This window comes from Thermobia domestica, chromosome 4, assembly GCF_964235325.1.
Source record: "Thermobia domestica chromosome 4, izTheDome1.hap1.1, whole genome shotgun sequence".
In the NCBI taxonomy this organism is placed as follows: Eukaryota; Metazoa; Arthropoda; class Insecta; order Zygentoma; family Lepismatidae; genus Thermobia; species Thermobia domestica.
In genome coordinates this window covers 244,019,843-244,047,138 of record NC_137457.1, presented here as the reverse complement: position 1 = coordinate 244,047,138, position 27,296 = coordinate 244,019,843, and the positions used below count along the sequence as shown (strand labels likewise).

The window sequence follows — 27,296 nt, the reverse complement described above, 5'->3', positions numbered from 1 at the left end:
TTTGATGAAGTCTAGAGCAGTGAAACCCACAGCAATGCTTCCCCCCCCCAAAAAAAAAACTACTCTCTTGTATCAAGGTTAGTTTTGTCCTCTTGTTTGACTAACTGAAAATACGAGTAAACTGTGAATTTCAGAGCATCCTACTGATAATGACTGGATATAGAGAGATTACAAATGCATAACCTCATTATTGACTGAATTCAGTATCTACTCATGTGTCGTTTTGTTGTTTTCTGGAAATAAAATATTTTGTAAACTGAACAATTCGATTGTAACATTTCAATTTTACATAATCGAAGTTAATAAATGGAATGAAAATATGTTCACGATTTCATGAAACAATTTGGGCCACCGAATTAAGCTTATTCATTTCTATTCCTTATAATAAAGCATGATATGCTACAGTTATAAACGACGTGTTTTCCTTCAAATATTAACTAAGTTACAAGGTATTTTCTACATACTTTTCAAGAAGAAACTCCCTCTCAAAACTAAACTAACCTTTCTGGATTCTTCAATAGAAATAACTAATTCAAATTGTTACGAGTTGTTAAGGAAACATTTGTTTACCAAATATCAACAAATCACATGAGTCGTATTTCAGGAATCTACAAGGAAAAGAAACAAAGTAAACTACTCATTGTTGATATCTTCATACTTAGTAGTTTACTCAGTATTATAGAGATACTAATGAAATATTTAGATTAAATATAAACAAAATCGCCTGAGTTGTTTTTCGACGAAATCGTCAAAATAAACTCACCCTAAGAATAAAATATCGAACGTGAAGTATTTTCAAGGACCAACGAGTTATCTATTGTCAGAATATTAATGAAAGATATATTTATGAATTGTAAACAAAATTACGCCAATCATTTTAGAGAAATCTTCCGAGTAAACCCACACTTTTAGTAGATATGATACGAACAAATAGGTTATACACTAATATCTGATTATTAATGAAATATACAGTGTGAATTCTAACTAAAGGGACAAACCAAAGGGACGAGTACATAAGAAAAAAAGCAAAAATGTCATAGTGAACCTGGGGGAATTTCTGTCCCATTGCAGAGTGACAGCGTGTCGAAAGCGTGGGAACATGAACTTCAGAGGTCAATAGTTCAGAAACAATGCGCCGCAGAGAGTGCTAAAAAAAAACGTCATTTACGAAGTCATAGCCACTCTTTCGGAAAGTGCATGTTTGAAAACGATGCAATGGGTGCGCAAAGGATTCCCTAAAAGAACAGAGGAATTCCTGGACATGCTGCCAAGGAAAGAAGTTTCCCACGTTTTCTTAAACGAAAAGCAGTGCATAAAACATACTGTATTCGTTATCGGTACAGCCATATCTGAAGAAACTGCAAGATGGCGCATGTTTGGAGACTTTGCGGGGTTGCATAAGTACACCAAGTGAAGAAACGAGTTAGACGTTCTAATGGTCGTCATTCTGGCACAGTCCTGGTGAAACTGAAAAAAAAACTCTGACAATTGTCAGAATGAACGTCGGAAGCCCACAATGCCAGTGTTGTGTGGAATGTATATACCGTGATGAGTTGTGCTGGACGAACGTCATTAGGGATAACGTCCCTCAGCCAGTACCTCATCCGGGGATGGGATGGCATCACATAGCCACCTAGACCTTGCATAGGTACCATTACCATATTTACCTACTGGTACAGTGGACACATTCAAGGAAAACATGAGACGGAAATAACGGAAAGTAATGCGTATTAATGGCCGTAAGGCGGGAGGTAAAGAGGTGGAACAGCAATAATATTAAGAATAAGAATAATGACTAACGATAAATACATAGTAAACCTGTTTGCAACAGCCTAGCCAACGACAGCACAACAGTACAGTGTTTGAAAAATGAGGCCTTCACTGAGAAATATCCGATATAAGGACAACAGTATTTTGTACAAATATACGAAATCCCTATGTTTACTACAAAAATCAGTACAGAGCATCGTTCACTTTAGGCTACATACAAAATGTCCTTAGATGTTACATCATGCTGCTAAAGAATGTCTGATATCTAATAGTCTTCCGTATAAAACATATGTACATGTGTGTTACATACGCCAGCTATATGTTACTTATATGTATCTGTTTGTGAGATCCTGACCACTTATATACAGATCTTTTTTTAAAATGGGAAATACGTTTATTCGTAATTACTTATACGGAAGGTACATATAAAATATACCTTTTCAGTTATAGGTTTCCTTACGTTAAATCCAAAAACTACAGGATTTACATTTGTAACCTGTATTTTTATGTACTACACATGCGTTTTTTACAGTGTAGAATACATAGCACACAGGAAATGACACACAAAATCTTCAACGGAACTCATGCCATGGAAGTAACACAAGCGAACATAGCTGCGAACTGAACGAGAACTGAAGAATACATGGCTCTGAGCGTTCGTGGCTCTGTAGTACAACACTGCCTTGGCATTAAGAAGGTTCTGAATGCAAACTGTGGAAACCGCTTATCGTGACACTTGGTTTCACGTTTTGTACTCAGTCGTATCAGACGAATGCCGAAATGGTACCTCATAATACTGACTTGCTGCTTTTGTCCACACATTTTTGTCCGTCCCATCCTTGTCATACGTCATAGCATCCAATGGATGAACAATGAACTCCAACTGAAAACAGAAGTTGTTCGAGTTCTCCTGTCTGCCAGAGCGAAACACTGCAGACAAGTAGTAGTTGAGGTAGCTAAACAACCTAGCACTTCAGTCACTACATATCCAGTGTTGTTAAGCGATAATGTTGTGCTATAATGACTCTTGAGTGAAAGTGCGTTGTATGGAGCAATTAAAATGGTCCATTACTCATATCGAGAACAAGCAGAAATGATACTCCGTTATGGCCAAGGATAAGGCAGCAGTCGGGCAGCAGCACAAATTTGCCGGGACAAGTATCCTCACCGACAAAAACCGAGGAACAAGACATTTGGTGCCATTTTTCAGCGTTTGTGTGAAACAGGCTCTTTTGATGGAACGGGTGAAAGTGGATGAGGTCCGCATTATGTTCGTACACAGATCTCAACGAACGTGTGCTACAAGATATTGCGAATAGCCCTAGGGGCGTGGCCCTTCAATATAATATCAGCCAAAGTACTGTGGTAAATACTTAAATACTCATTACTGCAACCCCTAATACCTCTATCACCTGCAATGTGTGCAGGCATTATCGAGTGGAGGTTTCTCTTCCAGAAAAGGTTTTGTCGGTGGTTTTTATACATGGCCACCACCATTGTTGGACTCCTTTTGTCGATTCTCTTCACAGATGAGGCAACATTCGGTGAGACTGGCGTCACTGCTTTACACAATCGTCATCTGTGGGATACAGAGGATCCATGGAATGACTGAATCATCAAATCAGTTACGGTTCAATGTCAAAGTTATTGCGGGGTATATTGGGAACCACCTACTTGAGCCAGTATCTGTTCCAGCGCCTTGAAGAACAGGTGTATCTGGATTTTCTTCAAAACATTCTGCTATTGAATTTGATTTTGTTTCACTGCAAATACTACGGATCATGTCGATGATGCATGGCGGAGCTCGAGCTCAGTTCCGTCGTACCGTTAGTCAGTATCCAAACGTAAGTTTTCCCGGTAGATGGATTGGACACGAAGGTACTGTTCAATGGCCCGTCCGGCCACATGACCATATCCCCCATGACTTTTACTTGTGGAGACAGTTCAAAAGTGTCGTCTATGCCGAGTCAGTTCTGATCCACCGACATTTGAACAATATATCCGTGCAGCATTTGTCTCTCTTCGGATGCAAGATACATGATTGGAGCGGTTAGGGCAATCCATAATGCGACGAAATGTCGGCTGCACTGACGCCCAGACATCTCTTGTGAAGTTTCCACAAATACAGACACATAGCTGCTGCACGCAATACGGCACTGTCACAATATAGATTTACATACAGACGTTTATATAATGTGGCGAGAACATTCACTCTGGATGGACTATGTGAGGTACGTAATCCCTTCAGACATGCAGCCAGCACAACTCATCATGGGATATACATGCCACAAAATAATTACGCACGCATTGCAGTGTTTCCAAACATGCATTTTTCAAGAGAGCATTTATGACTTATTAATTGAGGTTTTTATTCGCACTCTCTACCTGTATTCGTTTTGAACTATTCTTCTGAGGTTCATGATCCCACGCTTTCGACACGCTGTTACTTCTCAAGGGAACGGAATTTCCCCCAGGTTCGCTATTTTTTTTTTTTTTTTTTTTTTTTTTTTTTTTGCTTCTTTCTCAATGCACTATCACCAGTCCAGGTTTGTCTCCTTTCATAGATTTCACCCTCTATATTTATAGTAGATAAAAAATTATCTGAGACAGTTTTGTCAAAATCGTCTGGAAAGTACTCACTGCCATAAATTAATTACATGAATTTCTTCACGATCATTACACTTCGTTCACTCTTTTTTTATATAAAATATATGATCTAAGTTAGAAAATGGTGCCTTTGCGGCGAATAATTGGAGTATATATCTCTTGTAACATACAAACGTAATTTCCTCACAAGTAACATGTCATTTTACTTCAAATTATATATGTAAAACAATTTGAATATGGAATTGATTTGGTTTTGGAATGATTCTTGGTAACTAACTAACTAACGTTATGGTCTATTGAACCCGGAAGTTCAATGCCGCGTGCACAAAAGCAATACATTGACTTCTTAACCAAGTCGACCCAATTTCTACTATGTATTCCTATTTATAAGTATATATTTGGAGAAATGCATGTTTTTCTATTCAAAAACTACACTTGGACAAAACTGAAAACTTAATTTGTTTGCATTACCACAAGATTCTAAATATAGGATCAAAGTTTCCTTCCTATTAGCACATGAACAAGTATTATAACTCCACAATTGAAGGCATATAATTAAAGGCACTGGATGATGAGGACTTATTCGACCTATTCTAGGAGACGTATCCGGGAAGTTCGGAAAGTTTCCCGAGACGATACTAGTTTCAAGACGTGGCTTTTGTCAGGAGTGGAGCTGGAACACTTAGTCATAAAACCTGGTAGGTTGTATGGACTAATTAGTGGGATTTTTGATACGATTAATGTGGCTGTGTGTCTCAGTCTTCTGCCAAGTGTGAGATATGGACAGGTTCCTCTACCTCAGAAACTTGTCTGCTTCAGAGATTAATCAGCAGTTGTGTCAAATACATAGACCGGAAGGAGGGGGTATTAAGAAGAGGGTGCTTATAATTCACAGCAGACCGCACCAACTTGCAATACAAACACCGTAGTGGCCGACCACCTCTGGTTAAAATATCTTCGACCATCCTCCCTATTGCTCCTACCTCGCACCCAGTGACATACACTTGTTCCTCCACCTGAAAATATTTCTGACCGAACAGTGTTTCGCCACCTCAACTGTGTCGTATATTATCTTTACATATTGTTTACAGGCTCTGGCAGGACGATTCTTTGACACATGAACATAAAAGTTAGTACCGCATGGCGATAAATAACTCAACAAGGATGATGTATGTATATGTTCAGAAATAGGCAAACTTCACAGTATTAAAATGAATCTTTTCTCCTTTTCGTCTTTACTTCCATAGTGCATCTGAAGTTCTTTTTTGTTGGGCCCAGTAATGACAATGCACCACTCTGAATCTCCAAAGATTTTGTGGTGATGAGAGTGAGATATACGACTGGCAGGATTTAGTACACAACTAATGTGTAATTATTACATAATTATGATAGAGGATCATTTTCATGATCACCCTATAGTTCAGTTTGTAAGTTTTAATGAATACCACATTCGAAATTCAAACGAGGATACAATTTCTACTTGATGCTTTGTAATAATCCTCTAAACTTTCATGGTATATGAATTTGCAAAATATGAGGGGAAAAGTTGCGACTGAAATGTTCCATAATGCCATGAATGTCACACAATAGGCAAGTTTACTCCTTGAAATGAGTAAAATGACAATAAGATTATCATTATTAATAATGTTATCCGCAATATAGAGCTTTCTATGGTTCTCCAATAGTAAATTTAATGTAGAAAAAATATTTACTTGTGTCAAGAGCAAGCGAAATGGTCACAATGTTTATATTAATTATTGAAGATTCATAACCATGTAATAATAAACAAAAATTTGGTATGATTCTCCAAACACTTCTTTTTTAATTTTTCAGGCGCAAGTCGTATCAAAAATCTAAACGGTGCACGGAGGCTAACAAAAATTATATATAAAGGTAATCGTTTTTTGTTATTGTGTTGTAGTTTATCTGAAAAGATGTGGAACAAAATATAAACTTTGTTTCAGAGTTAAAATCTACGTTTTGCATTATAGAAGCAAGTTTTGCAAGTATCTAAATACTGGAGTTTGCAGTTTAAGTATCTAAATGGTGGTATTAAGTAGTGGAAGATATATTTTTTTTCATTTTTAAGAAATTTATATAAACTTTTCAATAACCATCCCTAGCAAGCAAAATTCAATTTGTATCTATCCCATTGAGTACTTAAAAATCAGTGCAGTGTAGTATTGGAAATACATAGAGAAAAGAAAATTTGTAGGTCAGAATACTGGTCTCTCGTAATTCAGAAATGTCTCTTATTATATAAGATATACTTGCTTTGTATTATAGCCACTTTTGTTTCTGTAAACCAAATACACGATAGTAAAACTCTTGAAAATGGTACCTACAGTACTTTATTTTACATATACAATGCGTATGTTGTAATTTCCAAACTGCTTCTTACACAGATGTGTCTGAAGACTTAATTTATTGTACTAAACATTTGATAGTTCGCATACGTTTTAAGTAACTTTCAATAGTTCAATGATAAAATGGTGAACCCCTAGAAAACATGTAATAATTATTTGTACGTACACTTTAAATCAGCCTTATCTTTATTCACAAATACCACGAAACTTCCAAAGGAGTAAAGAAGCACCGCGTCCAAGGTACCATTTTCTTTACCTCATTGTACGGGTAATACGTTCAGTTGTATTCTTTATTAGTATATGTACTTACTTTAATTGCGATTATGAATATTTTTCCTTTCAAATTTATTTGAATAACTGATGCTACAAATTAATATTTGCAATTTGCATATAACCTTACCCTTAATGAATCTTTAGTTTTGTCGTAGCCGACACTGATTTCTCAACGTATTTTCTTACTTAAATTTTTTACTTACAATGAAAGTATTTGGGCTCTAACGGGTGAATACGCACAAAAAGGAAAGCATGTGTAATGTTAAGTGTCCGGAAGCAAACAATGATATCCGTTTTCTGCAAGATGCTGTAAACGTCTGCAAGAGTAAGCCAAAGTAGAACATGTGCCATAATTACAGGGCGTTAGCTCCCATAGCTCGCACTTCATCAAACTTTGCTATGGTGCCCTGCATGATTGTCCTTAACTGAAGTGTACGATTTCCTTTAAACGCAGTCGTGTTTTGCCGTTCCTGTGCTACATATTGTAACACGAATGTAATATTGCTTTTTGTTTTCGGTTTCGGGTATCGTTACAGGAGTTTCTTATATGAGTGGAATCCGCGCACATGATAAACCTCGATTATGTTCTCTAGTGTGGCACCAGTAAACTGTGTGATCATACTGTCGACGGTTCGTATTCACTTTTGCTACTTTCATTGTGTCTTGCAGGACTTACAGTGTCATTATACGTTCTCACTTCTTGCTCTTCATTCTATTTACTATCTTTACCACTGCGCTTAACGTTCTGAGACTTTCGGTTTCTAACTGATTTAAATACTTTTGCATCATTATTTCTTCTAGAAAACATGCAAATATCTCATCTTTCAGACCAATTCCTTCCTAATGACGTACCTTCCATCGCACTTTCACTCCAACCAATCGCACTACATTCACTAAATTGATCCCCACACTCCGCGCCATTTGAAGTCTCACTACATATTCAACCTTGCATCATGCGAAGAACAGCGTTTGCAGCTTCACTGTTGGAAGTAGTGTAGCGGTAGACATGAGGTGGGCTCTCTCTGCCACTATGTAGCGCCATCTATTGGTCCAAATTTGCACCATCTTGCAGACAAAGCGACATCACCTATCGGTTTAGGGGTACTAACAATATTCATACTTTTATTTATACTATGTTTTTTCGGTCGAGCTTACGTACTTTCCTGGACGGGCAATACGCAGAAATATGAAAGCATGTTTAAGGTTAGCACGAGTGAAACAAACAGTAATGTTCATTTTTCTGCAAGCTAGTGTAAGCGTCCGCAAGAGCACGTCCCATGCCGACAGGGCGTCTATAAATTCTGACCCCGGGCCATTTTTGCGGAAACGTTTGAGTGTATGGAAACATCAGCGCACATATATCCCATTATTTTGGGGTGCACACATGTTGAATGAAAACGTGTTGCCCCAAGGGTCCCCGTACGGTCCCAGACAGGGTCCACCTCACAAATTTCAAATGGTAAGGTGAGTAAAGTAGTATTTCGTTTGAAAGGTGTTGTGAAAAGAAACAATCTGCAACAAGTCCCAAGTCTGTATGCAAATTCCATGCAAAACGGTGGTCATAGACTCTTTCATGACAAGTGTTGACATTTTGACTGTCTATAATTTTGTACAGAGTGAACGTAGAGACTCGGGACTTGCTTTATCTTGTTTTTTTAAATACCTTTTCAATGATATACTACTTGACCCCCCTTACCATTTTAAAATTTTGGTTGGACCCTTATCTGAGACTTTTCGGGTGACCCTGGGACACAACTTTTTCATTCAAAATGTGTGACTTTAAAAATAATGGGATACATGTTCGCCTATTTTTCTATTCACCCAATCCTTTTCTGCAGCGTAGTCAGACGCTGTGTAATTATGGCATGTGCTCATGAGGACGTTTATAGCATCTTGCAGAAAAACGGACATCATTATTTGCTTCCGAGGTGCTAACATTACACATGCTTTCCTTTTTCTGCGTATTCACCCGTTCAAGCCCAAATACTTTCCTTGTTAATTTTTGAAATTTTACATTCGTTATATGGCATGAATAACATGACTTCAACTATTTGAATCGGCCATTGCAGAAAGGGTATATGTTCTGTATTATTAGTATTGAGCATGTGCCCTTTCTGGAATGACCAATTCATTTGATGTTTTAAGTGTCTAAATTGTGTTTTTATTATAAAAAGATTGTGCGAAATAATAACCTAAGTCACATATCTTCAACTTAAAAGTGTAAGAGAAAACACGTTGCAAGTCCATGGCTCTAAAAGAGTTGATAAGGAATCGAAATTATTACATTGTTTCAGTACCCTTATCTATTGATAACTATTAACGATCTGAAAGCTCTCTATACTTTCTTTAATCATGAGTTCGTATATGTGACATTAATTGCATTAACTGTAGTAATCAGTATATATGCAAGGAATGATTAGTTGGTCAGGTTTAATTCCAATCTAAACTTTCACAAATAATTATTTTTTCATAAATATCATTACTTGGATTAAATGTAACTGGAATTTTCAAGTACGTCTTCTTCCTGTCTGTTATGCCAGGATTATCTCTCCTATGAATTATCAAAGCTAATACATAGCAAATTTATACACTTTTCTTCGCTGTAACTTTATCTCACAATTACTTACAGAATTGAGAATACTTAAGTAATATGTAACATGCTTATTACTGGAGTCCAACTTTACACACCAACATTCAAAAATAATTATGTGATTAAAATCATATTACATGATTTTGATGTGAAGCAATCATAGATGTTTCTCAAAATGTATTCTCACACGTCTATAAAAATAATAAAAATAATAAAATTTTAATTTTTTACTTTGGGTTTATTTTATATGATAGTTAAGATTCTGTCACATCTCTCATATCTTGGATTCAAACTAGTTTAAAATAAATTTAAAATATAAGTAAATTCATTATCAACGTCCATTTTTGACCTTCTTAAAAGTGTACTCCTATTTTGTTTAAATAATAAAACTTGTATATGAAATAATCCGATAATTTGTTTTAAAAACATCTGCTGGTTTTCTTTCTCTTTCTCCCAATTTATAACATATATATGCTGAAAATGAAACATATTCTTATCTTGCGATTAACATGATATAAGATACCTTTGTAAGATACTAGTATAAGGTTTCGTCACAATGAATACTTAAGTATAAGATTGTACTTTCCATGTTATTTTAACTCATTAATTCTAGTTACTGGATGCACTATATGTTTAATCTAATAATTGACATTATACAAATAGATTGTTGCATATTGCAGATATGCGCAAAGACTCATATGAAACTTTAAAAATGTCTACTCTTTCTTAAGAAACAGAGAAGGTGATACCAAGTTGATATCTGTGGATTAATTGTAGGTGTAACTTAATCCGAATCACATGAAAAATATGTTGCATCTGATGTATAAATCATGCATGCCTTACGATCTACAATCTCGAAAGTAGTTATGCAAGAAATGATATTATCGTAAAAATTAAAATCAGTTCATGTATCTTAAGTAAGTAAAACAATCAGACCTTCGTTCAAGTAAGAGTATAATGTGTAAGAAATTGCAATATTAACTTGAACATACTCTTCTTTCACTAAGTTCTAGACGTATGGTTCTGGACGCAAGTCTAGCGTTTCCACTTCTGAAGTGCAAAACCAGATGTCACATGAAGTATAGATCTCCAAAACCTAAAAATTCAAATATTATCTCTTTATAAAAATTACATTAAGTTATGTGGATATCCATATAAGTATTGTCTCATTAAAGCTTTTTGATCAGAATTATTATAAATGCCTACTGCTCACAGAGTCAAAACAGAAATTCTCAATGATTGTCTTATGTAATTGCCTTTTTTAATGCTAATATGTAGACTACCGGAAAAAATAGCAAACATTAATTCATGTTTCATTGTGTTCTAAACCTACATAATCAATTGTGAGGGAAGCCATCTAAAAATATATTTCAAGTTGGTTCTTCGAATTTTTTTCTTTTATATTTTATTTTCATAATAGATAAACAAACTTCATTTTATAAATACCTTTTATATGTTTTTGTTGCATGACTTTTTTTTAACATATTAATGTGTTGCACTTTCTTCTCATCCCAAGAAGATGGCAAATCAGGGACAACTGTCGTGCATAGTCAAGACCACACAAGTAAGGATATTTAATTTTGCTAATTTAACATTCATTCTATTTTTATATTATTTTCTGCAGTAGAAGATCCAATGAACTTCAAATAAAAGGTTGATATTCTTGGATTTTATATGAAAAATCATGAGTATCTATTTGCTTTACAAACCTTGATAATATCTAACTTTATATATTATACATTTTGTTAAGTTGGCCATTTTCAAGTGTTCCTTGATAAAGAACATTAATATATAAGGAAAATGTTTGAATGAGTACTTATGTACGAATATGTTTTTATCTGTTCTTTCCTATTTTCGTTCTGGCACTTGAAATGAAAATGAAATACTTCAATTTAACAACCCACGTTATGGTCTTTAGGTTAAGTGAGACGATGATTAAAGCATGTTAGTGATGACGGAATGACTTCTGGAATGAGGAAGTAGGGGAAACGGGCATACGTCGAGAAAGCCCATGGACACGACTGTCTAACACAAACTTCCTTGACCAGTGACTAAACCAGGGATTCCATGCACTAGAAGTAAGCGCTCTATCACTGAGTCACCTCGTTTAGCACATTTGAAACATACTCGCATAAGACATGGTTAAGAATACTTGGTAAACTATATGAAGATTTTAGGTAAGTATAGTCTACCGTATTTCATTCTTTGATTATGTGATATATTATTGCGTTAAGAAGCTATAATTGGAAAAAACTTCACGAACAGTGTCAAATGTACTCATCATCATAGGTATTCTGCCTTTATTGGCAGGTCACTTGCCGCAGCTGAGAAGCTTCCATGCTCCACGGTCCTCCGCTAACTTCTTCGTCTTCGCGTATGATCTTTCTGTTTTTATATCATGTACTAATCGGATGTAAATATATCAGTAGGTCTCTCATTATATTGCTTTAATAAACCTAATGAAATAAGAGTTCTAAACTTTTGTATAGGTCTAACACATCTGAAAATAATACTTCTACATGTTTGAGGTTAAGGTAATCAAGTTTCAATATAATATTTTTTTCTGAATCTATCTACACTCATTAAATTTACGTTTTAAATACTGTATATATGAAAAGCATTCATACATGATATACTATGTATCACCTGTTAATCCAAAACACGGCTTTGAAAATACAACCAAACTTCACATACTACAGAAAACTATATATGTCAATCTGAAGAATACACTACATTGACATTATTAACTTAACATCACTAAGAACTTCTTCCTCTGACACTGATAAAGAGTTACTATGCCGTATGTCCGCAACTCGACGTTGTGACAAGCTAGATACTTCTTGGAAGATTTTCCCGAAGTTTGCGTAGACTTCAGCAGATATTGTCCTCCATTCTTTCCACAAAATGGCAAACAGTGCTGTTGTGGTCTTCGGTCATTGTAATTGGACCATCAACCAGTGAGCAACTGGTCAGAAAAGAATGAAATGGGGTCGGGGTCGGGGCTCTGAAACAACTACTCAAGTACATGCACCTTCATCTTCTCAAACTGCTTGTGATGGCGTGCCTTTTGTGGATGCTTCAATTCACATGTTGAAATACAATGATATACTACCGGACCATTTCCAAAGGATAGGTAGGTTTGATTAAGAAACGTCAACGTTTGTGTGATATACGTGGTCACTTATTCATTCAAGGACCAAATATTAAGGATGTCATTATTAACAGCCAAATACCATGATTCCATCATAACCTAATTTCACAGAATAAAAACGCACTTGATACTCAGCAGATATGCGTCCCGTCCACACCTGTCCGTCACATTACTACAACGTGTAACGTGATTCCTCAGTGCACATACTGCTTTAGCACTGTCCTTCTGTACATGAGCGCAGTGTTTTACATCATTGTGATCAATGACGTTCATTTATTTGTGATTTTTGGCTTAATTACTGCAGCTATCACTCTCAACACCAGTTCTAACACTTCGAGGTTATTAGCTCACGTATTGTCAGCAGTGCTAGATGCTGGTGATGATCTTGTGTTTACAATGTTAAACTTTTTTCCCGGTGTACTTTCAACACTCAGCTGAAGATCACTAAGGGACAATCTCCGTGGATTTCAAGGTTAGAGTTGTGGTTTTCTTACTTCTCGCTTTCATTTCACATATACATTACACCCTGTAGTACGAGTGACATGAAATTTTCTGAAATTTCACATATTTAATGACTGGTGCGTAACTCTGCAATTATCGTCCCCATATTGTCTACAATTAACTCTCGCCATCAATTCACTTCATTGTATGAAATTCTATTGCGAGGTCACATTCATTTCCTCGCCAAAGAAGATGATTTTCTGACGTCTAAACGGATCTCCTTTTGGGGGAATTGTCCGTTCATTAATACAATTTTAGTATATATTCAAATAACTTATTATAATATTAAGCATGAATATAATACACTAGCCAATAAAATGTCAAGGGTATGAAATACTTCTTACCAATGTCCAACTACTTAGATTATGACAATTTTATAATCAATGAGAAGAGTGAGGTTTACGATATATAGTGCAAATTGTATTTACCTCAGTAATCTGAAAATGTATTTGATTTCTTGATAAGAATTTCATTCAGCATTATCACGGTGGCAGTAAATATTAAATTCTAGAAGTAACATGATTTTCTCTAAATTACTTAGTAGAAAATTTAACGTTTTACTTAAGTCTTACACAAAACATTCCACTTTCTTAGAACCTATTATTATCGAGTGTTCAATACATGTAAATAGTAACATAATCATGTCCATTAGTAAATGCTTTTAACATATAAAATGCTAATACAATCTAAACAATGAAAATAATGATTTCTCTGTATTATTAAATCAGTAAATATAAATTTTCAGAAGTAAAATTTCGATTTATTTTCTTACAGCAAAGATCAGTGATGACTACATTCCAGAGCTCAATGGTAATATAAATACATTAATTCTTACTGTTAGAGGAACATCAGATATCTTAATTTTGTTCAAGACTGCTATTGAAAGACTTTGCACTCTACTAACATTTAGGGTAAAGCTTATTTCTAGTAAAACATCTTTGTTATTACCATAAGAAGGGTCAATAGATAACAATTTATTTAAAAAAAACTAAGCATGATATGCATTCCTTTAGCTTTAGTAAATATTTTCTACTAATATTATTGTAATTATAGCCCTCCTTTTCCTATGTCAAATCGATTTGTCACCAATTCAAAATTAGAATTTTGGACGTCACACGGAGTAACTATGCTACAAGCGCAAAAATGAATAAGAAGATATAATTCGATAAACTCAATTAACAGCATAAGTTTAAGTACTTTCCTCTTGAAATCAAGGTATACAAAACGTGACAATTTTATGATCTTAATAAGTAATAAAAAATAACATATTGGCTCTGAAAAGTTATAGTTTAAGGATATCTGAATTCATCCAGCATGTCTCCGAGTTTCTCCATTACTTGTCCCGCCGGTCTCCGAGTTCCATTTTTCCAGGATATTTACAAATCATGAATTTCATGTCTCAAGAACTACAAAAAGAAATTTTAATACAAATGAGTTCTTCGATGACGTTAGAGGTAGAATGACTAATATGATTCAAGGAGTACTAATGCTATTGTTAACACGAGGATACAGTCAACAGCGATGATAAGTCCCCTCCTGACTGCTATAACAAGGTTAGGTCGGGTCCAGTACATTTGCTGGATCATAAAATACTGCCTAAAAGCAACTGAATTTAATCTAATATTTGAACCAAGAAACGAAATTTTAGCAAAAAAACAGATTTTCGTTCTTTAGTAATTCACGCAACATTTTTCCATTTAAAAATTATCTTTATTAATAGCAATTTGTTCAGTGAGTTCCATATATCAATGAGATTATAATTTGTTATGCGCGTAATAGACCATTTTACAACACATTACATGTGATAAAAGAGAAAAACATTGATCATATACAAATTAGAAAATGGTTATTATTAGCTAAAAATAAAATATCTGGTACAACTGAAGGAAATCCTTGTCCCCATTCATGGAGCTTTTCCAATTCTTCACCATTATAATATCTCTTTCCTTATCCACTAGAATACAAGTTGCATATCATACTGAATAAGATTTGAAATTGAAATTCCTGCACTTAAAAATTTCGAATCTCCTTAACTTGGAACCTGAGTTACCGAGGTAAAACTCTAATAGCTCAACCACTTACCTCTACCAAGAAGTTATTAGATGTTACACAAAAAATGTTACCTAGGTGGAAACTTCCCATGTAAGACTAGTATAGTTGTTAAGGCATGTACGAATCGAGATTATTAGTAGACTTACTTATCTTTTTCCTTCTTCATTTAAGACAGATTAAATAGAAATTTTTCAATGAGATAAATGTCCCAAAACGTCCCTCAACCTGAAATGGAGGATTCAATATTGCTCCTGTAGCCCAGAAAGAAGAAAAGATGCCAGACGTAATTCTGTAATTTCTTAAATTTCATCAAGAGCTGTAGTATAATGTACTTAGCAAACTTATGTTTTCCGTTCCTAGTAGTTTACATTGTCAAATTTATATAAAGAAATTGCAGTGTAATGGTGTCGTACGAAACTGCTAAATGGTAGACCATGGTACGATCCCCATTGTGTGAATTACTCTTATACGTAAAATTTTATAATTTGGGGAAATATTTTTGTAATTATATTATTGTTTTACAGTTATCATAAATGGCATTAACGACAAACACAAAACTAAACATTTTACGGATACCGACTGTTTTAGCTTAGCTATTGTGACGTAAAATAAAATGTTACTTGTAGAAAACTACCTATGTACGTTGCAGGAACCATATCTTCAAAATATTATCCGCAAACACGCTTGTGTATGAGTGTTAACAAAATCTAGAATCAATAAAAAAAATTATTGCAGGGTCCCAAACGAGGTCCAACCCAAAATTTGCAAATAGCAAGAGGGATGATTTAGCACAATGCTTGAGATTTGTTAAATAAAGAAAATGAAGCACTTTTGTTTGTGTTCCGCGGGAAACCACGTCAAGAAAGTGAAGGCAAAAGCCTTCTTATCCAAGGACGCCGGAGTTCATAAATGCCCGATGATAAACAAACGAAGCTCTGTCAATGCAAAGAAAGCCTGAAAGAATTCTCCTGTTATACTAATTTGTAGCAAAAACACACAAGTCTCAATGTAATTGAATCATGGGGCAAAATGCTCTCCGCTAGGTGGCAAACAGGTCACATTTGTAGCCCAGGAATTATCTGAAACGAGTGCAATACGGTTTATAATTTGAAATGTGTTGAATGGACAATGAACATAAGACGTTAGAAGTAAGATTGCAGTGTAAGAAACACTTAGCATCACAAAACCTTCAGATGCCTAATAAGTGTTTATAGAAGGGTGTGTTGTCAATAAGAGCAAATATGTTCAACGATATACAAAAGCTTGTGGGACAATACGTTCCCAGATGTTATCAGATGAATTATAACAATATTCACTCATGTAGCCTTTCAAAGACGATGATAAATCAGACGAAATGCAACAGTTATTTTACAATAAACTCATAAGCAAACACAAACGACAAAAATTCACCATAACAGTGAGGAGAATCCGTTTTTCAGCGGAGAATTTCCCAATTTCCATATACATTTTACCTCGAACTCTTTTGCCACATTATGGTGAATTATTGATTTGTTTCTTTATTGAATGGTTATTATTTTGTTATTATTATTTTCAGTGAATGCACTAAAATGTTCGCTACATTGTTAACAGTTTAACTAGCTCGTGATTATATCGGTAATTACTAAAGAAGAATTTTTAGAAGAACATTTAGCCCCTGCTTTTTATATTGAACAAACAAATGCATATTTTCGAAATGTACAATATAATGTTAAAACTTTGGTGCCCAAATCATTCCAGTCTTACATATTCACATCCCTTTTGTGGGAATAACAATATTAGCAGGAAAGGTCATGCATACATCAAAAGTCTCAGTAATCAGCATACAGTTGTGTGACAGAGTCACGTTGATATGCAAGCATATTTGTATTTTACTTTTCGAATAACAGCGGTTTATTCGCCGAGCTATTTAATTTTATTGCCTTCAATGTTAATTTCGTCATTTTGTCCCCACAAAATACAGAAAGCCTGATGTTTTTCCGTAGAAACAACGAACCCCATTTTTCCTAATTTCAGGTCACCTGTGGCTAGGCATATTATTGTTTCTCTAGACTTTATTTATTAAATATGGTCTCCATTTTATTCAGCTGCCCCAAGATTTAGACTACCTTAATCTAACTTTCCCTAGACATCAATTGCATAGTTTTGACGTGTTTATGTTTTTCGAATATTTTATGTAGTTCTACCCTATGTTTGACAAATATTGCATGACTACTAATTTAGGGAAAATTTTTCATTCAAAGGAGGCGTTTATCTTTTATCTGTAATCATTTTCTCGTACACACACAGAACAATTTTCTCGTTCGAAGTGGTTTATCGTACTTTTAAGATGATGGAATTCGTGCTTTCATGTTTTGATATCTGTATCAACGTTTCAGATCTATAGGAATGGTCATAGACTTTTAGATCAGATTTGTGTTTACTTGTTGACGCGCCATTCTAATGCACAGGTGTAGACAGTCGACACTTTCTCCAGCTCCACGTTATAACAACTCTCAAGCGATACACAATTTGCCCCATAGACCCTTTCCTATCTGACAATTATGAGTAGGTCTCGTCTGAGACTCTAGGAGATATATTTTATACCTTAATACATTATGCATTATTAAAATGATGAACTACGTGTTATCCTGTTTCACATTTGTCCCACCTTTTCAAATATATAAAGGTGGACATTGACGTTTCAACGTAGATTGTGTTTCCATTTTGACCTGCAGCCATTTTGTGCAGAGCTGTCGTAGAGAGTCGAGACTTATCCCATTTATTTAACAATAGCTTTTAGTTGATATGCTACTCGACCACCCTTCCCGTTTGGAAATTTTGATTTGGACCCCATCTGTCACCCTGTGAGGGTCACGGGGCTAACAATATTATTTTAAAATGTCCCACAAACTAATGGGATACGTGTTCGCCGATTTTTCCATCTACCACACGGTTTGAGACGAAATGACCCGGGGTCACAATTTGTGAACCCCTGCACTAATCTCGGCAAGTTTGTCATATCGATTGCCTCTTACAACCCTTTTCTCACAGAAACGACAAAAATATGTATTTCCTATTTTGAAGTAATCTTTGCTTCTTTAGAGTTTCGTTTCTTTAATGTAGTCATATTAATCAAGGGGAATCTTTTTTGAAAAGAGCCCTTTTCACCCCCTAACCTGCTTTCCGATCGAAACAAAAAACACTTGTCGATCTATTTTCTGTCTTGTACATATGTGCCAAGTTTGAAGAAAATCGGTTGACGAGAAACCCTTGTGAAGCTATCTCCTTTCACACTTTCACTTTTTGGGCTTTAGGGATTGTTGTCCCAAAGTCTTCATTTTTTTAGCATTATAGAGACACTAAAGAAATATTGAGATTAAATATGTACAAAATCATCTGAGTTGTTCTTGAAGAAATCGTCCAAATAATACATCCAAAGAATAAAATATCATACGTGGACATTTTTTATGGAAAAACGAGTTATCGCATTATTACGATAGAATTAAAATTAATTATGTAATATTCATGAAAAATGTATTTGTGACTGGTGAAAAAAATTACGTGAATCGTTTTCGAGAAAATCTTCTGAGCAAAGATACTACTCGTTCAAGATTTGTTCCAAACAAATAGATTATACTGTATTGACTGATTATTAATTACATACATATATTTATAATAGATAAACAAAATCATCTGACATGTTTTCTGAGAAACGTCCGAAACTCATAATTATGAATAAATTACCACTAGTAAATTTTTCCCAGAAAAAATGATACGAATCAAAGTTGTTAATGTAATATTGTTAGAAGAAATATAAAGAAAATCGTTATAGGCGTTCTCGAGTATATCACATATCCTATAATTTCACTCTTTACTTAACTACCCGTATTTTGGGAATATGGAGAAAATTCAGGAAACTCATTTACAGTATCCCAAAGTTGCTGAGAACTCGTTGAATGATATGAGTTCTTGGCAAGTGAGAAGGGTAGATAGGGCCATACAAATTTATTAAAAGTAACGTTTGTATGTACAGACGATGAAAAAATGTAAATTATATAATATCTCGAATTCTCTGAAATTTTGCATGATAATTATGTTTCATTCACCTCCACTTCACACGAGGTATTGTTTAAGTTAGAAAAACGGCGTTTGGAGCGGATAATAATTGAAGGCTATAAGTCTTGCAATGTATAAACTTACTTTTCTCACAAGTAACATATTATTTTACTTCAGTATTACTTATGTAAAACAACTTTAATCGGCGTACAGGTTTGGTTTTAGAATGATTCTTAATAATAATAAACTTAGAATAACAAGTACCTAAACAATAAAATTTTATGAAGAAAATTGGCACAATGTGATTTAAACTCGGGTCGATTGCTTAACAATTTTGTACACTATCACTAAAATATAACTACACTATCTGTTTTTAACGCAAAATTGACAAATTAAATTACAAGTTAGAGAGTACATATATGAGTTAAGTATATTTAACCTTGAAATATCATGAATTGTAACATTCCTGTACGTCTTGATAGAAATTAATTAATTACAATATAGCACGTGCCATGTTTTCTTCTTTGTAAAATTTGGAACTAATATTAAAATATCATCCTCAACGTAACGAACCTTTGAAGACGTTAATAGCAATCTACTTGACCTGATTCTAAGTTGAAGAAGGAAATGACGAATAGCTCACCTAATATTTGTCTCTTCATACATGCCTTAATATCTAGACTACTCTTACATGAAAAGTTTCCAATTAGCTATCAGTTTTTGTGCAACATCAAATAAATAATCAATAGTAAGTGGTTACTTCCTTGAATTTCTATTTAGGCGGCCCAGAGTACGAATCCTCCGAGATCCAAATTTTTTAGCCTTTTTCCATTTCTATTTCAGTCCATACCCAGTCTCATATGCAAATTTTTATTCTCTGAAGGGATAAGAGGCCAGACTGACAAGGACTTAAAACAGAGCCATGAACGCAGACAAAGATGTAAAAACTTATTTCCTTCACTTGTTCCAGATTTGATATTTTCATTTAACTTTAACCATTTTCTAACTCATATGCATTGTCAGTGTTTTTTTCTTTCTTATCACATGCAGTATGTAGTAAAATAATGCATTATAGAATGTCCTAAGATACCATTGAACTTAAGTGCTCTACGAAACATGACCACCATATATTTAACACTACAGTACTCGCATGAAATTGTTGAAACATGAGTGCTCGCGTGGATTACGATTGCAGTCCATTTGATAAATATATACTGTATATCTTAGTGGTTACTCAGTCTGTATTTTTTACATTATTATTGGGGTTTTCACAAGCAATAAAAAACACATTTCAGCTCAAAAATTTTGTTTTTTAATGCGCAGAATGAATTAGAAGCTAAAACTTTAGAATGCGTATGCAATTTACTATATTTTTGTAAATGTTCGTTTATTTTCTTAGTATTTGATTAAAAATTGAAATAAAAGAGGACATTTTCGTTTAAAGTGTTTAAAACTGCTATAAAAAATAAAGAGAATTTGTTAAATTGTTTGCAAGTTTAACTTTTACACTTGGAAACAAGGTCAAACGTAGGCAAAATTTTAGGTGTTCCAGTCATAAGAGTCAGTGCAAATCTTTTTATCTTCGTTTTAGCACTTGAAATGCAAATCAAACCTTTCAATTTAACGTCCCTACGTTATAGCCCCTCAGTCTAAGGAGTCAATGACGAAAACAAGTGAACGATGATGAAAGAATCAGTGCAAAAAGAAGTCCACCACAAGGTAACGTGTCATGAAATCGAACCAGAGACCTTACGCACAGAGGTAAGCACCCTACAACTGCGCCACCATTACCCTACCTACTTTTGAAACGTACTTGTATAAGAGATTCTTAGGTATACAAACTATTTTAAGATTTTACAAAAAAAACTCAACATTCTCGAGTTGTTTAACTATTTAATATTTTATTATCGTAATATGATTGCTTTTTTATATTAGATAAAACACACGTATACTTGGATAAAGGTTAGTGAACAGTGCCAAATGTACTAACCGGGTACACTTTAGTATATTTCTTAATATATTGCGTTAATAAATCTAATGGAATAATCATTGTAAACTTTCGTATACTTAAGTCTAGCAAAGGTATCAAATATTTCTCATTTACATTCACGGTTTGAAATTTGACGTTTTAATATATCAATAAGTACTTCCATATTAATCAATCTGTATTATCATATGAAGATGATAGTTGTATATATTCATATTGAAAACGTCTATGAAGCGGAGTTTCATGTAATTTTAAGTTTAGGTTTGAAACCAATATAAGATTCAATACAATATTTTTGGAAAAACTCTGCAGCATTGTTATAAATATGAATTCTGAATTTGCCCAAACTCATTGACTTTATCTTTTGACTATTGATGAAAAGCATTCTAACTAGTATGTACCATACAACGCATCTTATTGAAAAACAGAACTTTGATAATAGAACAAATCTGCACATATTACAGAAAAATATATGTAACAATCACAAATATAGTCCTTATTGACATTAAATACAGCACATCACTAACAACTTGTTCATCTTGTGTTAATAAGGTGTTACTATGACGTATGTCTGCAATTCGCTGTGGTGACAATCTAGGTAATTCTAGAAACATTTCCACATGGTAGCGGTAGACTTCAGTAGCTGTAATATTCTATTCCAACTTCAAAATGGCAAATAATGTGTCTGAGGTCTTTGTCATTGTACTCCGATCCGCAAAGAGTGCTCCAACTAATACCAAACGTATTAAATACTTTTTCAGGTCGGGGCTCTGAGAAAATCTCTCGTGTACTTGCACATTCGTCTTCTAAAACCACTCGAGTACGTATTATGGATGCTGGAGTTGGTATGTTAAACACAAATGATAAGCTACCGAATAGTTTCCAAAAGCTAAATAGGTTTCCTTAATAAATATTGCCTCACCTTGCTTGATAGATATCAACATTCATTGCACCACGCACCAGTAAAAATGGTGTCATGACGAACAGATAACTACCATGATTCCTACAAACTAAATTCCATAGAACGAAAAATGTTCGTAGCATTTATCTTGTAGGTTTTCCACACACATTCGTCAGTTTCGTACAACATGTTGCGTGATTCGTCACTCCACGTAAAGCTCTTCCAGACCCCTACTGTACATGTGCACAGTATTTTGTATCACTGTAATTGGCGGCTTTCATTTACTTGTAAATTTTTGTTTCTTTACTGCAACTCTCTCAGAGAACTCTCTTGTAGCATGTCTGAGATATGACATGCTTACTACGGGCTAATCTTCGTTTGTTTCCTGGTTGGAGTTCCGGTCTTGTTACTCCAACTCGTTACCATTTCATACCTTTATTACACCATATAATTCATGAGACCTGAAATTTGCCTGAAGTCTCAAATATAGCTTGACCGATTCGCAATTCTGCCATTATCGCCTCTAGACGGTTGAACGAGTCTAGTTCTTTTACTAGCTGTCCGTTCATTAATAGGAAATTAGTGTATATTGAAATAATTTATTATCCTCTTAAGGAACGAATATATTCGACTAACAATAAAGTGTAAAGTGAATATATCATACTATAGTGCATTTTAAGCAAAACTACAATCTTTGGTACCTTTGGTGGGATAAGAATTATGACAATTTTCTAATCACTGACAAGAGTGAGGTTTGCTATGTATGTATCAGAGTTATATTTAACTCACTAATCTAAATCTTTATTTGATTCCTTGATAGAAGTTTCATTCATTTTAAGCATTGTTGAAGTGATATTACAGTCCGAGTCAACCGAGTTGGCGTGTGGCATCAGCCGATAAGCTCGCAGTGCGCTCTTATTAAACCTTCAGAGAGGAATGTAATCATTTATAGTTGATTTTGTTCGAATTTGTGGAGAATTATGAATGATCAGATTCCTCCGTGAGGGGTTAGAAACAGCGCACTGTGAGGTTATTGGGTGATGCAACACGCCAATTCGGGTGATGCGGACTATAGTTACTTTGTAAACATATTCTAAAGTAATTTATGATTTTCTGTACAAGTAAAAAATTATCACCCAAGAAATAAAATTTCAATTAATATTTTTATCGACAGCACGGATCAGTGAGGACTACATTGGAAAGATCAATGGTAATGTAGATACTTCCTTTAAGAACAAAATCTTACCTGTAGAGTAACTTTAGCAATAATGATTTTGAGGATAATGAAGCAACTTACAGGTGGAAATCTAGAAAACAATATATATCGTTGCGGAAGATCAGCAAACTGTATACGAAATAGACAGTAGTTTGTGCAGAATGGATACCTGTACAAAGAAGGAGCAAAGTATATACGCGTGATGAAAGTACACGAAAGTAAAGATAAAAGCTGCAGTACTAGCTTTGTGTCAGAGTAGTAAAGGCAGTTGATTTCAGAGCGTGAAATGTCTGGATCAAATACCAGCGACGGTTCTTATTTATCTGGTTTCACTTATTATTGTAAGTTAAACACTTTTATATATGATATTTAGGAGACGAGGTTGGTAAAATCGTCAAACAACCAACTGATTTCAAGTAAGTTCGACCGACAGTTCTGATATAAGCTAAAGTACTTTACTCAATCTAACGGGCTTATACTGTTATGGGAGAAACCTTTTCTATTCACTGTACAAGAGGACACTTAACAACTGTGAATTTAATTATTTTTTTCTGAGGCCACAAATATCGATCTACTTTATGTAAATATATTTAGGATTCAGAAACACCTCTACCTAACAAGATTTCCACCTTCAATAGTATCTTAGTGTCTCTATCAATAAAATATATGTCTTGGTTTTCCTCTAATTTTCTTTCACCAGTCTTCAAGACTAGAGCACTTCTGTTGTTTTCAATATAATCTTCCCCCTTCTCTGAGTTCTCAACATAGGCTTTCTGCAAGCGAACGATAATGTAAGGTTTGTTAATCAAAGAAACATTGATATCAAATTTCATGAGTACGATTCTGTACGGTTCTCCTTATTTAAATAATAGTTTATATGAAACCTTCCATATTTCCTACTTATATTTTCTAATTAGAATCTGCATTACGTTATTTACTCTAAGAATCACTTATAACAAAGTATAGTATGTACTTATATCTATGAAGTTTTCGCTACTGATATTTCGGCTGGGATGTTGGCAAAGACTCACTTAAGTCCCTTACAGAATAACATAGATGAAACTGTCATTACTGACATATGAATTTTGCAATTAATTCATATGTTTCAAAATGTATTTTCTTGTTAACGTTCTATAATACTCCTCAATATGAGAGAACATTTTTTAAAAAGAAAACTTTCATATTTCTATCTGGAAAATTGTGAACTTCATAGTTCTCAATTAGGTCTTTTCCACTTGAACAAAACAGTTATTGTTTTCAAATATCCTTACCCATAAGAACAAACCACATGTTGGATTCCTATTCTAATATTTTGCAGGACTTAAGGTCAGATTACCCGCAGAGGGTCCAATCATTTGCATGCATACCGAATCATAGTTTTCGCAGGACACCTCGACTAAGAACTCACTCTAAAATCCCGTGCTACACTCGTGATCCGCACCTAAGAAAGGAAACATGCTGCAGTAACTCTATCTGTACTGCAATAACTTGGATGCGTGACTTCGTATAACATAAGATTAATTCTATTTAATAGAGAAAAAATTGAAAAAAAGATCTATTTCGATTAAAGTCCCTAGTAGAACGGAACGTGAGTTGTCAAATATAACATTACCCTACTAAGGAAGAGTCTTTATTAATGACAACTACCTCACATAAGCAACGAAAAAGTATTTGTTTTGTTTACCTTTTTTGTGGTTACTGGAAAGCAGAAGTGTTTTGGATCATATTTATAATATAATAAATAATTTCAAATTCATGTCTGATTTGTTAAATATTTTGGAAAGAACCACATGGGTCTCCTGTAGTTCAGTAAAATGTAAGTGTATTGCTAACAGGTTTAAATTTTGTTAATAATTTTGTGATAGTTATTGAAGTTATATATAATAGAATGACAGGTGAAAGATCAAGCAGGTTGACATAGATTTTAGAAATACTATTAGACTTGACTTTGATATCCATCACGTCATTTTCGTAAAAGTGCAAATACTAAGAAATTGTCGAGAATTCAAAATTCCATACTGAGGCTACGGATTCACTAATTAAGGTTTTCCACCAAATAACGCTACATTTCACATCATAGAATGTGCTGTGTTACCAATAAAATTAAATGATGTATGAAAGAAACATGTCTCCCATGTAACTAAACGCTCGTTCCTCCGTTCCCCAAATAATGGCACTAGTGCTGAGAAAATGCCTCTGAGCGGAACAATGCCGTATGCCAGAAATATACTACAAGCTCTCTCTATTTTTACCAGATCCACTGAAATAAATACATACAGCGTAATTCACAGGAATTTCGTTCATTGCACTTAAAGATTATTCATTCTCCATTGTTACAAGTCATAAGATACCATTCAGTACTTCTAAGATACATCTTCAACATACACCTTACAATGACAACAAAGAAGAATTACCAAGCAAGCTACGTCCAATAAAGGAAGAGGAGAAGAGGAGGAAATCACAAATAAGAAGTTACATAACGAGGGAAAAAAGAACATAAGTGTATTTAATACTTGGCTCGAGCTGGGTTCTCACTATTGTATAAGAGTTAAAATATTCTAAAGGGTAAAGGTTGATTTATTTACACTTCTAAAATACTTCTTAAAATCAATTTACATATATAGCGATAGCTCTTATTGTTTTCAGTTCACACTATCCGGGCGGTATATTTCTTTAGCACCTTACTCCGTGTATAGTTTTTGCCGATAACTACAATTGTAAACTACCAGTCGCACTCTACGCAATGATCTACAATAACTTTGTTTATTTATTAAAACCGCTAGCACTAAAAGTATGTGAATTATCGAATTCTCGGTCAAGAGTTGGCTTCAAATCACCAACAATATTTGATTTATAATTAGCAATCCTGAATCTTGTATCTCATTTTCTCAACATTCGAAAAATACTTTTTTGCTGTAAAACATACATTCTACGTTCGCTTTTCACATTACCTGAAAGCTTTCCACAATGATCTTTTGGTCTTTCCACATTAGTAAAAGCTTTATATACCAGTCTCTTTGTTCTTTCCATATTTCAAATCGTACTATGCATATAACATTAATATCATGTCGAGAGTTACATCGACTTAACAATATTTGTTTTATTGACATATATACGGGAAACATGGGACTAGGACGATTACATGTTAAAGAGACTTCTTTAACCTATAACAAAACAAAATAATATATTTAATATGACGTTTATTTGTAAAGTATGAGTAGTATTTTTTTAATGTCCATACTTTGATTAACTTTCATAATACCTACATTTAATCATAGAGACAAGCTGAAAATGTGAACAAAACCCAGACTTGGAGAAAACTGAAAATTAACATGTTTGCATTACCAGAAGAAACTAAATATAGTATCAAAACAATGCCTTTTCTTCCCAGAAGCACATGAAAAATTTTATAACTCTACATTGGAAGGCACTAGATGTAAATCATCTATTCGACCGATTCTAAGAGTAGCATTCAACAAATAACTTCGAAAACTGACTCAAGATGACACAAGTGGCAAGACTGCTGCTTTTCTCACGAGTGTGGTGGAACACGTAGCTATAATCTGACACCTTATACGGACTCAGTAGTAAGAGAATTTAGATACAATTAATATGTCTACGCGTATAAGTCTCCTGACGAGTGTGAGATGCGCGCTGTAATGTGGTTCCTCCACGAAACGAACCTGTCTTCTTCAGAGATTCACCGACAGTTGTGTAAAGTGTGTGAACCTGATGTTATGAATGAAGGACTAGCAAGAAGACAGTCTGGCAATTCAGAGCAGACCCTACCAAAGTGCTATACAAACACTATATTGGTCGACCAGGGTTGATTAGAATACCTTTGACC

At 34.4% G+C, this 27,296-nt stretch overlaps 1 protein-coding gene across 2 annotated transcripts in view; it reads left to right on the top strand.

Annotated features, from left to right (window-relative positions):
* LOC145683475 (uncharacterized) overlaps positions 1–27,296 on the top strand; it is a 136,788-nt gene that overhangs the window by 49,442 nt on the left and 60,050 nt on the right. Inside the window, exons 6-9 of one of the 2 annotated variants that reach the window (XM_081754805.1) lie at positions 6,211–6,270; positions 11,126–11,170; positions 14,033–14,068; positions 23,408–23,443. In XM_081754805.1, the coding sequence (XP_081610931.1) occupies positions 6,211–6,270; positions 11,126–11,170; positions 14,033–14,068; positions 23,408–23,443 (177 nt within the window). Of the gene's footprint in view, positions 1–6,210; positions 6,271–11,122; positions 11,171–14,032; positions 14,069–23,407; positions 23,444–27,296 lie in introns of both variants that reach the window. The other variant, XM_081754804.1, reaches the window with a different exon arrangement.